Below are 13,478 nucleotides of genomic sequence, written 5' to 3'. Positions count from 1 at the left end.
CCTGTAGTTCCAGCTACTTGGAAGGCTGAGGCGGAAGGATCACCTGAGCCCAGCAGGTCATGGCTGTGGTGGCCATGAGCATGCCACTGCACTCCAGGTGGCAAAATGAGACTCCAACTCAAAAAAACCCAACAACAACAACAACAAAAACAAGCAGGCCGAGCTTGGTGGCTCAGCCTATAATCCCAGGGGAGGCTGAGGCAAGTGGATTGCCTGAGCCCACGGGTTCGAGACCATCCCGGGCAACTTGGTGAGACCTCGTCTCTACAATAAATCAAAAAATTAGCCGGGCATGGTGGCACGTGCCTGTAGTTCCAGCTATTTGAAGGCTGAGGCAGAAGGATCACCGGAGCCCAGCACGTTGATACTGGGATGGACGTGAGCGTGCCACTGAACTCTAGCCTAGGCCACAGAGTGGGACTCCAACTCAAAAACAAAACAAAACACCAAGCATTTTTATACTCTTAAGGATTGGGTAAAAAAGGAAGTCAAATGAGTGACAAAAGACTACTTAGAAATTCATTTGTTCACTTATTCATTCAACAAATATTTATTAAGCATCTAGAATGTGCCAAGAGGCATATAAGACAGATGCAAAGTCCTGCTCTCATAGAACTTACATTCTGGTGGTAGAGATGAACTATATATAGTTAAATAATAAAAATAAGAGATCATAAAATAATACAAGAAATAAAATGATAAATAATAATAATAAAATATAAATTTATAGTCTTAAATGTTTTCATAACTAGGGAGAAAAATTAGGAGTAATGAGCTAAATAGTCAACTAAAATTAATATTATTATTATTTTGAGTCGGAGTCTCTGTCGCCCAGACTGGAGTGCAGTGGCATGCTCACGGCCACTTCAGCCTCAACTTGCTGGGCTCAGGTGATCCTTCTGCCTCAGCCTTCCAAGTAGCTGGAATGACAGGCAAGCACCGCCATGCCCAGCTAATTTTTTGATTTATTGTAGAGATGAGGTCTCGCCAAGTTTCCCAGGCTGGTCTTGAACCCATGGGCTCAGGCAGTCCTCTCACCTTGGCCTCCCAAAGTCCTGGGATTATAGGTGTGAGCCACTGTGCCTGACCTCAATGAAAATTATTAAATACTTATTTAAGAAAAAGAAGTTCAGGTTCTAGTAATGACAGAGCAGCTTGTACCTGACTAACTTCTCCCACAGCTATCCTTATAAGCTCTGGAAATTTTTTTTTTTTTTGAGTTGGACTCTCACTCTGTCATCCAGGCTGGAGTGCAGAGACATGCTCATGGCTCCACAGCCTCAATCTGGTGGGCTCAGGCAATCCTTCTGTCTCATCCTTCCAAGTAGCTGGAACTACAGGTGTATACCACCACACCCAGCAATTTTTTGAGACAAGGTCTCGCCAAGTTTCCCAGGCTTGTTTTGAAACCCTGGGCTCAGGCAGTCCTCTCGCCTTGGCCTCTCAAAGTGCTGGGATTACAGGCTTGAGCCACCACAGCCGGCTAGGAAAAATATTTTAAAATATGTGAAGGCACTGGAGAGCAACCAACAGCAGGCAAGAATGGCAGGAGATGCAATCCACAAAAGAAGCAATGATAGTAGTCGTACTCCTCTGAGAGTATCCCCCAAGCCACATGGCATAGTTTGGGTGCAAAAAAAATGGAACTTGGGCTGCCGTAGCATCCGGAAAATAGAAGCGAGATTCTGGAAATGAAGGAGCCACAGAAGAGAAACTCCAAAATCTGTACATAAACTCTTCTCAAATTATTGGCTGACCACTGAACTGCACATGCCTGGGACTCCAAGAATCCTAGAAAGCAACAGCTGGAGTCTGAAGAAAGGAAGCAGAAATTTTATTTGCTGTCCTCCTTAGGTGAGACAGTAGGGAGTTTGGGTTCTACCAAATTAGGCTTTTGATTGAAACCTACACCTCAGGCTTTTTATTGAAACCCTGGAAGGGCCACACACCTTAGGAGCAAAAACAACATCCCATTGGCTCTTGAAGAGCAGCACTGAAACAGACTCACCTTAGTGAAGTGTTAAACCAAACTTCCACAAGGTGCTCGTTTAACTGCCTGCTCAAATAAAAATCAAGTCTTAGCCAGGCTCGGTGGCTCAGCCTGTAATCCCGTGCCTTTGGGAGGCTGAGGTGAGTGAATTGCCTGAGCCCGTGGGTTCGAGACCCGCCTGGGTAGCAAGACCTCATCTCTACAATAAATAAAAAAATCAGCCAGGTGTGGTGGCGCATGCCTGTAATTCTGGCTACTCGGAAGGCTGAGGCAGAAGGATCACCTGAGCCCAGCAGGCCGAGGTTGTGGTGGCCGGGAGTGGCCACTGCACTCCAGTCTGGGCGACAGAGTGAGACTCCAACTCAAAAAAAATCAAGTCTTAAGATAACAGAACCCGAATTCTCTTTAGTATATCATCACTAGTGTATCATCATCACAATATTCAGTATGTAATCACAAATTACTAGATATGTGAAGAAACAGGAAAATTTGACCTCACATGAAGAGAAAAAGTAGTCAATAGAAACAATCATTAGTCATCAAAGAAATGCAAATTTAAACCACACTGAGATACCACCTAACTCCATTCAGGATGGCCATCATCAATAACTCAAAAAACAGCAGATGCTGGAGAGGATGTGGGGAAAAGGGAACACTTCTACACTGCTGGTGGGTGTGTAAACTAATACAACCTCTGTGGAAAACAGTTTGGCAATTCCTAAAAGATCTAAAAATTTATCATCCATATGACCCCACAATCTCCCTTCTGAGAATGTACCTGGAGGAACTCAAACCACTCTATGGAAAAGACACCTACACACGCATGTTTATTGCAGCATTATTCACAATAGCAAAAACATGGAACCAACCGTGCTGCCCATCAAAAGAGGACTGGATAGAAAAAATCTGGTATATATACACAATGGAATATTATGCAGCCATAAAGAAGGACAAAATTATGAACTTTGCAGCAACTTTTTTGGACTTAGAGTCTATAATACTGAGTGATCTATCACAGAAACAAAGAACTGAGTACTGCATGTTCTCACTCATAAGTGGACCTTGAACAATTAGCATAATACTATAAGAAAGGGATCGGCAGTAGTGGGAAACTACTGGGAAGGGGAGAAGGAGGGAACACCTCATCAACAAGGATACCTGCATAATTTGTATACCTAACCCTGAATTGTGCCCCACATCTTAAAATAAATAATTTTTTAAAATTAATAGTTTAAAAAAAAAAAAAGAAACAGGCCCAGATGTTGGAATTAGCAGACACGGGCTAACTGAACAAGCAGCTATCTCAACAGAGGAATGGGAACTATAAAAAAAAACCAAATAAGTCTAGAGCTGAAAAGTACAGTACATTAAATGAAAATCTGATGTAGATGTTGAAGAGAAGAGAGGATCAGTAAACTTGAAGACAGATGAATAGGAATTATCAAGGCAAAGAACAGAATGAAACATTTTAAATAAAATGAAAAACAGAGCCTCAGTGACCTCTGGGACAATATCAAAAGCAATCCAATATGCTTTTAATGTCTCAGAAAGAAAGGAGGGAAAAAAGTGGGGCATAAAAAACTTAGAAGAAATAGTGGCTAGAGTTTTTCAAATTTGGTGAGAAAAATCAATGTACAGATCCAGGAAGAATCAAACCCAAAGATAAATACAGAGAAAACTATGTTTAGGCATAGCATGGTCAAATTGCTGCAAACCAAGAAAAGTCTTGAAAGCAGCAAGAGAAAAATGACATTTCTTACAGGGGAACAATAATTAGAATGATAACTTTTTTTTTTGAGTTGGAGTCTCACTCTGTCACCCAGGCTGGAGTGCAGTGGCATGCTCATGGCCACCCCAGCATTGACCTCCGGCGATCCTTCTGCCTCAGCCTTCCAAGCAGCAGGAATTACAGGCGCATGCTACTATGCCCAGCTAGTTTTCTATTTATTGCAGAGACGAGGTCTTGCCAAGTTGCCCGGGCTAGTCTCGAGCCTGTGGGCTCAGGCAGTCTACTCGCCTTGGCCTCCCAAAGTTCTGGGATTACAGGCTGAGACACTGAGCCCGGCCGATAACTAACTTTTCATCTGAAACAGTGAAGGCCAGAAGATGATGGAACATCTTTACCATACTCAGTGAAAAAAAAAAAACTGTTAATTCAGATTATTGTTTTTTCTTTTCATTCTTTTTTAGAGACAGGGTCTTACTCTGTCACCCATACTGGAGTACAGTGGCACATTTGTGAGTCACTGCAGACTTGAACTGCTGAGCTCTAGTGGTCCTCCTGTCTCAACCTCCTAAGTAGCTGGGACTACAGGCACGCACCACCACAGCTGGCTAATTTTTTATTTATTTTTATTTATTGACTGAGTTGGAGTCTCACTCTGTCAACCAGGCTGGAGTACAGTGGCACACTCATGGCCACCGCAGCCTCGACCTGCTGGGGTCAGGCGATCTTTCCACCTCAGCCTTCCAAGTAGCTGGAACTAAGGCATGCGCCAACACACCTGGCTAATTCTTGATTTATTATGAAGATGAGGTCTCTCTCTCTTTTTTTTTTTTTTTGAGTTGGAGTCTCACTCTGTCACCCAGGCTGGAGTGCAGTGGCATACTCACGGCCACTGTAGCCTCGACTTGCTGGGCTCAGGTAATCTTTCTGCCTCAGCCTTCCAAGTAGTTGGAACTACAGGCACATGCCACCATGCCCAGCTAATTTTTTTATTTATAGTAGAAACGAGGTCTTGCCAAGTTGCCCAGGCTAGTCTTGAACCCGTGGGCTGAGGCAATCCTCTCACCTTGGCCTCCCAAAGTGCTAGGATTATAGGCATGAACCACTGTGACCAGCCAATTTTTTATTTTGTTTTATTTTTTTGAGACAGAGTCTCATTCTGTCACCCAGGCTGGAGTGCAATAGCATGCTCACAGCCACCACAGCCTCTACCTGCTGGGCTCAGGTGATCCTTCCACTCTAGCTCCTTCCAAGGAGCTGAAACCATAGACATGTGCTACCACGCCTGGCTAATTTTTTGATTTATTGTAGAGACAAGGTCTTACCTTGTTGCTCAGGCTGGTCTTGAACCTCTGAGCTCAGGCAGTGTTCTCACCTCTGCCTCCCAAAGTGCTGGGATTATAGGCGTGAGCCACCATGCCTGGCAATTTTTTATAGAGGCAGTGTCTTGCTATGTTGCCTAGGCTGGTCTTGAACTCCTGACCTTAAGCAATCCTCTTAAGCATGAGCTGCCTATATCCAGCTAATGCAGAATATTTTATCCAGTGAAAATATATTTTGGCTGGGCTCAGTGGCTCAGCCTGTAATCCCGTGCTTTGGGAGGCCGAGGTGAGTGGATTGCCTGAGCCTGCGGGTCCGAGACCCGCCTGGCCAACTTGGTAAGACCGCATCTTTACAATACATCAAAAAATTAGCTAGGCGTGATAGCGTGCGACTGTAGTTCCAGCTACTTGGAAGACTGAGGCGGAAGGATCGCCAGAGCCCAGCAGGTCGAGGCTGAGGTGGCCGGAAGCATGCCACTGCACTCCAGTCTGGGTGACAGAGTAAGACTCAACTCAAAAAAAAAAGAAAGAAAAAAATATATATTTAAAAAATAAAGATGAGGTAAAGATTTTTTCAGATAAAAGTTGAACAATTTATCACCAGCATAAATGCACTACAAAAAATACTGAGGCAAGTTTTCAGACTGAAGAAAAATGATGCCTGTTGGAAGCTTAGATTTACAAGAAAAAGTGACTAGAAATGATAAAGCATAGGTAAATAGGTTGAGCATGGTGTCTCATGCTGTAATCCCAGCACTTTGGGAGACCATGTGGGAGCATTGCTTGAACCCAGGAGTTGAAGACCATCCTAGTCAATATAGCAAGACTTTGTCTTAAAAAAAAAAAAAAAATTAGCTGGGTGTTGTGGCATGTACCTGTAGTCCTAGCTACTTGGAAGGCTAAGCAAAAGGATTACCTGAGCCCAGGAGTCGAGGTTGCAATGAGCCGTGATTGTGCCACCGCACTGCACTCCAGTCTGGGAAATGGAGTGAGACCCCCAACTCAAAAAAAAAAAAAAAAAAAATAGAGGTAAATACCCCTGGGAGCTCAGGCCTTCAACTTCAAACTTAGTGTTGCACACTGGCCTCTGAGGCCTTTGAACTTGAACTGAGCAACAATACTAGAATCCCTGGGTCTCCAGTTTGACGACAGCCTCTCATGGGACTTCTTGGTCTCCATCATTGTGTAAGCCAATTTTCCTAATCAATTGCCTCTTACGTGTATCTCTCTATTTACCTATCTAATCTATCATCCATCTATATCTATCTATATCATCTATCATCTCTCATCTAGCTATCATTCCTCTATCTAAATATCCTATTGGATCAATATCTCTGAAGGACCCGATTAATGCAATAAATCAGTGACTGTTTGCATTTACATGAAAGCAACAGCAGTATACATACACACATTTTTCCACTCTGCATCAGTATGCCTTAAGGGAAATAAGTCATCTGACATTCTACAAATATCACATTGGTCCATGCCCCAAAGGGTGGAATTAGGTGTGTTCTAACATACTAACATTATTGATCAATTATAATGAAATAAGAGAGAACAGAGGCATCCACTGATAAGAATGACATCATTGAAAGATCAGCTTTAGTTATCAGCAGTTTAAGCAAAGGGTGAGAATCCTATGGTCTGCAGGACCATACACATCTGTGACTATTCAGAGACCTACTACATCTGTGAAATGTTTTGACTTCCAAAACAGGACAGAAGATATTTTATGGAGCCTCTATCAGGATGCAATAAAAAAGTAGAACAAAACACTCAAGGGTTCTTGAACATGGCCGACCTTCTCCGGCAACAGGAAAAACAGCCCCTGACATGATTCTAGCTTTGGAAGAGATGGAGATTCTGAACAGAGCATGTAGAGTGACCAGGTAGACAGAACTTCTTATCATAATTTTGATTTGATCAGATTCAACAAATCCTAAGGAAGGGGGAGAACAGCATTAATCATATGGTAGTGGTGTATCCTGGGGGGTAAATATAAAAAAATACCTTTTCTATTCTCCTATATTTCTAAAAATTTATTGTAAAAATAAACTTTGTGCAAAAATTAAAACATTGTGAGTTTTGTAATGTAAGTAGATTTAAAATATATGACAAAAGCAGCACAAAGAATGGGGGAAGTATACTGTTTTAAGGCTAATAAGCATCAAGTGATGTGATAATAATTCAAAGTTAACTGATAAGTATTCATTTCCCTAAAACAACCACAAAAAATGTATAAATAAAAGGTCCAATTGAGGAAGTAAAATAGACTACTAAGAAATAATCTGTTCATCCAAGTAGGAACAGAGGAACAATCACAACAAAATACAGATGGACAAATAGGAAACAAATGGCAAAATGGTAGGTCTAGCCCCAGGCATATCAATTATTACGTTAAATATAAATAAATTAATTTCTCCAATTAAAAGGCAATGATTGTCAGACAAGGTAGAAAAGCAATATGCTGTCTACCAGCAGAGATAGTGTAAATATAAAGACAAGTAGATTTAAAAGTAAAGAAATGAAAAATATATACTATGCCAACAGTAAGCATAAGAGAGTGGGTGTGATTGGGTTTCTACCAGACAAAGTAGATTTTAATTCAATGATATTAGAGACAAAGAGGGACTGCCACTCCTATAGATACTGAAATGATGAATAATAATTCATTAGGAAGGTATAACAATCCTAAATATGTAGGCATCTAATAACAGAGTTTTACAGTACATGAAGCAAAATCTGAGGGAATTAAAGAGAGAAACAGACAAACCTGCAATCATAGTTGGAGATTTTTAACTCCCCTTCTCAGGAATTGATATAACAAATAACTAGAAAATCCCCAAGGATACAGAAGTTTGAAGCAAAATAATCACCTTAACTTTTATAGATCACTATACCCAATTACTGAAAAATGCACATTTAAAAAAAAATGCATTGAGTGTTCACCAAGATAGAGCATATCCTGGGCCACTAGTTTAAGTCTGAATACATTTTAGAAGACTCAATAAACTTCAGAAATATTAGAGAATGTGTTATCTGGTCACAGTAATTAAATTGGAAATTAATAACAAAAAGATAACTAGAAAAGCTCCAAATATTTGGAAATCAAACACTATACTCAATAACCATGGGTCAAACAAGAAATCATAAGGAAAATTAGGGAAAAAAATTTTTTTTTTTTTTTCTTAGTTGGAGTCTCACTGTTGCCCAGGCTGGAGTGCAGAGGCATACTCACGGCCACTGAAGCCTTGACCTGCTGGACTCAGGTGATCCTTCTCTCTCAGCCTTCCAAGTAGCTGGAACTACAGGCATGCACCACCACACCTGGCTAAGTTTTGACTTATTGTAGCGATGAGGCCTTGCCAAGTCGCCCAGGCTGGTCTCAAACCCATGGGCTTAGGCAATCCTCTCACCTGGGCCTCCCAAAGTGCTAGGATTATAGGCGTGAGTCACCCACGCCTGGCCCAGAAAATATTTTGACCTGAATAATAATTATTAAAACATTGAAATGTGTGGGCTACAGATGAAGCTGCATGTAGGGAAAAATTTATAGTTTTAAATGCTTATATTTAAAAAGATAAGTTTGGAGTCAGTGATCTCTCTTTCTATCTAATGAATAAGAAAAAGATGAAAAAATTTAACCCAAATTAATAGAAGAAAGGAAATAATAAAGAGTAGAAATCAACAAAATAAAAAAAAGATATAAATGAAATATAAAAACATAAAAGAGAAAATTAACAGTCTAAAGTTAATTCTTTGAAAATATTAATAAATGACTGGGTGCGGTGGCTCAGGCAGAAGGATCACCTGAGCCCAGCAGGTTGAGGCTGCGGTGGCCATGAATGTGCCACTGCATTCCAGCCTGGACGACAGAGTGAGACTCCAACTTAAAAAAAAAAAAATGAAAGAAAGCTCTGATGGCCATTCCAGAAAAAGAGTTCCAAAAAATTGGAAAAAAAAATTAAAATTTTAATAAAATTGACAAACTCCTAGCAATACACAAGAAAAAAAGAGAACAGAAATTACCATGTAGGAATGACAAAGAGGATTATCACTACTGACCCTACAGACATTAAAAGGGGAACATTATGCCAATAAATATGAAAATTTAGATGAAATAGACAAATTTCTTGAAAAAACACTGCTTACCAAAACTGATACAGAAGTTGGTGAATGAGTACAAAAATACAGTTACATGGAAGGAATAAGTTCTAATATTAAATAATACAGTAGGGAAATTCTATTTAACAAGAATTTATTGTATTTTCAGAATAGCTAGGAAAGAATTACAAGGCTGGGCACGGTGGCTCAAGCTAGTAATCCCAGCACTTTGGGAGGCTGAGGCGAGAGGATTGCCTGAGTCCAGGGGTTCAAGACCAGCCTGGGCAACTTGGTGAGACCTTGTCTCTACAATAAAATTAAAAAGTTAGCTGGGTGTGGTGTACGCACCTGTAGTTCCAGTTACATGGAAGGCTGAGGTGGTAGAATTGCCTGAGCCCAGCAGATTGAGACTGCAGTGGGCGTGAACGTACCACTGCACTCCATTCTAGCCTGCGTGACAAAGTGAGACTATGACTCAAAAAAAAAAACAAACAAAAAAAGAATTGTAATGTTCCTACCACAAAAGATAAATGTTTGAGGTGATGGATATTCCAGTTACTCTGATTTGATCATTACACATTGTATACATGCATCACAATATGACATAGATCCCCAAAATATGTATAGCTATGGTATATCAATTTAAAAAATCGAAAAAAGGAAATCTTAATAGCCCAATATCTATTAAAGAAATTGAATTAATTATCAAACACTTATAGTAAAATTAATTTCCCACAAAGATGGCTTCACTCCACAAAGCCCCGGTATTTATTTATAAAAAAGTGTGTACTTATTCTCACACGTGTAAACTTCAGTCACCTTCAAAGTACTCTCCGTTTGATGCAGTACACCTGTTGAGATGCTTTTTCCACTGCTCACAACAGTGTTTGAATTCGTTGATTTTGGTGCCTTTTCGTGCTTCTGCCATTTTTTGTTTCACCTCTTCCACATCAGCAAAATGTTTCCCTTTGAGGACTTTCTTTATCCAAGGAAACAAAAAAAGTTGCTCACGGTAATGAGTGAGATCGGGTGAACAGGGAGGGTGGGGCATGGGGGCCATACCGTTTTCGGTCAAAAACTGCTGGACACTCCGCACAGTGTGGGCAGGAGCATTGTCCAAGTGGAAGAACCTGTTTACCACGGCTCAGTATGTTTCTTCTGCAAATCATGACACAGCCTTCTCAAAACTTCCAAATAAAAACTTTGGTTGACTGATCAGGAGGAACAAATTCTGAGTGTACTGTAAGGGGCCCCCCTCCAAGAGATAATTCCTGGGTTTTTTGGGGGTTCTCCATGTACAGTATTTTCTCAAATATGTTAGAATATTTGCATTTAAAAAGCTACAGATAAATAAAAATGATAATGCTTGCTATTGCTGAATGGTAGGTTTGTGGAGAATAGTTTTCTATATTTTCCAATTTTTAAATAGTAAACATTTACTACATATTTAGAAAAAAAAGACCTATCTCTAAAAATTAGTCATAACAGGAAATGTTAAGGCATTGAGGGTTGCTGCTGTTATTGAAGTATGATGCAGTTTTGAAACTGCATTTCACAACCACTTTAATTTTGTAAGAACTTTCTCATTCCAAACAGGATTATGCTTGCATTACTGGTACCGTACAAAGAGAATTCAGGAGATAATCTCCATGGTATAGTGGCATGTTAGGCATCCTAGTTCCCTGCTACTTTATTTTTTTGTAGAGAAAAATGAACTTTGCTTTCATAATACTTTTTCCTAAGTGCATATTTCTTTTTAAAAAATAAACTGATTTTAAAAAAAGAAAAACATCCTTACTACTGTTAAAAGTTTGATCTCTTTCTTCCTTTCTTGTAGGGCTTAATCTTCCTTTTAAAAATTCTACCTCAGATGTTTCTCCCTTCAGGACTGGGAGGCGGCATGTGCTAGATGTGTTGTATCTTAATCTGGGTGGTGACTGCAGGGATATTCATGTAAAAATAATTATAAGACTGTAGATACTATGGCCTGTGCTCTTTATTTTTGTGTGTAAGTTATATTTTAATTTATTTACTTTAACAAGTACAAATTTTTTTTTTTTTTTTGAGTTGGAGTCTCACTCGGTCGCCCAGACCAGAGTGCAGTGGCCGCTCCCGGCCACTGCAGCCTTGCCTGCTGGGCTCCGGTGATCCTTCCGCCTCAGCCTTCCGAGTAGCTGGAATTACAGGCATGCACTACCACGCCCGACTGATTTTTTGATTTATTGTAGAGATGAGGTCTCGCTGCCCAGGCGGGTCTCGAACCCGCAGGCTCAGGCAATCCACTCACCTCAGCCTCCCAAAGGCGCGGGATTACAGGCTGAGCCACCGAGCCCGGCTTAACAAGTACAATTTTTAAACTGCTTCTCCCTTCAGGGTTTGTGTTAGATTGCTATTCTTGTATGTTATGAAGAACATGCTCTCACATCTTTATTTCTCTCCTGCTTTAGGAATACGTATCGCATGATTGAGCAAGATGACTTTGACATTAACACCAGGCTACACACGATCGTTAGGGGGGAAGATGAGGCAGCCATGGTGGAGTCAGTAGGCCTGGCCCTAGTGAAGCTACCAGATGTCCTTAATCGCCTGAAGCCTGATATCATGATTGTTCATGGAGACAGGTTTGATGCCCTGGCTCTGGCTACATCTGCTGCCTTGATGAACATTCGAATCCTTCACATTGAAGGTGGGGAAGTCAGTGGGACCATCGATGATTCTATCAGACACGCCATAACAAAACTGGCTCATTATCATGTGTGCTGCACCCGAAGTGCAGAGCAGCACCTGATATCCATGTGTGAGGACCACGATCGCATCCTTTTGGCGGGCTGCCCTTCCTATGACAAACTTCTCTCAGCCAAGAATAAAGACTATATGAGCATCATTCGGATGTGGTTGGGTACGTGTATCAGACCTTATTCAGTCTAGTGGCTGTTTTGTCAGAAGGTATTGGGTATATTTCAGTCCTTTCGGAAACTACCGTGGATAGAATACTATTGGCAATCAGAAAGCCAAGGTTATAGTTCACAGATCTTGCCCTATTGCCCTATTGTATGGCTTTACCTCTCTGAGGTTAACCTTTTCTGTCAAGTAGGCTTAATGGATTTATTTTATTTTATTTTTATTTTTGTTTTTTATTTTTTTGAGTTGGATTCTCACTCTGTTGCCCAGGCTGGAGGGCAGTGGCACACTCACAGCCACCCTAGTGTTGACCCGCTGGGCTCTGGTGATCCTTCCTCCTTAGCCTTTCAAGTAGCCAGAACTACAGGGATGCACTACCACGCCTGGCTAATTTTTGATTTATTGTAGAGATGAGGTCTCGCCAAGTTGCCCAGGCTGGTCTCGAACCCATGGGCTCAGGCAGTCCACTAGCTTCCGCCTCCAAAATGCTAGGATTACAGGCTGAGCCACTGAGCCGGGCCTAATGGATTGATTTAGAAAGATCTGTGCTATATGTATACAATGGGATGCACTTAATCTGTTAAATGTAATGTTGTGGGTGAATATTTAGTTGCAAGAACAGATCCTGATATGTCAAAAAAGAAAAAAGCAATCTACAAAATAATGTGTGTAATATGATGCTATTTTTATAAAACTAACAATAGAAAGGTTAAGAAGTATGTACATCAAGTCACTTATACTTTGTGGAATTATGGTATTTTTATTTTTGTTTTTCTGCATTTTTAGGACAATGAAAAATGGTTATTTTTATTTTTAATGCCTTTCTTCTAGGATTGTGGAAATACTCAGATGAGATAATGAATGTTGAAAGCAGACAGTAAGCCATAAGTACCTATTAATATGAGGGGATTATGATGATTTTTATTAAAAAACAAAAGTTGTATTTGTAGCATCAGAATATATTTTTGTAAATGAGCTTTAAGTTCTGAAATTTTCAGTGATCAGTGACCTAGTTTTTTGGAAATTACCTTTTGCTAATCAGAAGTAAAAAAAAAAAAAGTTTATAAACAGAATATCGGCTGGTTAATTCATAGAGAGAATACTATATAGGGGACAGTTTAGGACTAATCATCTATTTAGGACCTTCCATTTCTAAGAGGTAGAGCTGTTGGATTATAAAATTAATGAATAGAAAACTGATTTTGTGATTATATAATCAAAGAGATTTTTATATTTTTAACCCAGATCACATTAGAACAGGGAAGGAATTGGGCTTTTCTACTATATAACTTAGTCCATTCTCTATATTTCTTTTTTTTTTTTTTTTTTTTGAGTTGGAGTCTCACTCAGTTCCCCAGACTGGAGTGTAGTGGCCGTTCCCGGCCACCACAGCCTTGACCTGCTGGGCTCTGGCGATCCTTCCACCTCAGCCTTC

At 40.4% G+C, this 13,478-nt stretch overlaps 1 protein-coding gene across 3 annotated transcripts in view; it reads left to right on the top strand.

The window, feature by feature from the left end:
• GNE (glucosamine (UDP-N-acetyl)-2-epimerase/N-acetylmannosamine kinase) overlaps positions 1-13,478 on the top strand; it is a 60,083-nt gene that overhangs the window by 21,115 nt on the left and 25,490 nt on the right. For all 3 annotated transcript variants that reach the window (XM_021714960.1, XM_008062966.2, XM_008062968.2), the window contains one exon: positions 11,590-12,041. In XM_021714960.1, coding sequence (XP_021570635.1) covers positions 11,590-12,041 — 452 coding nt within the window. The remainder of the gene's footprint in view (positions 1-11,589; positions 12,042-13,478) is intronic.

This window comes from Carlito syrichta, unplaced genomic scaffold, assembly GCF_000164805.1.
Source record: "Carlito syrichta isolate Samal-C Ts95f unplaced genomic scaffold, Tarsius_syrichta-2.0.1 Scaffold306198, whole genome shotgun sequence".
In the NCBI taxonomy this organism is placed as follows: domain Eukaryota; kingdom Metazoa; phylum Chordata; class Mammalia; order Primates; family Tarsiidae; genus Carlito; species Carlito syrichta.
Note: the sequence above shows the minus strand (reverse complement) of the source record. Positions and strands in the feature narration are given on the sequence as shown.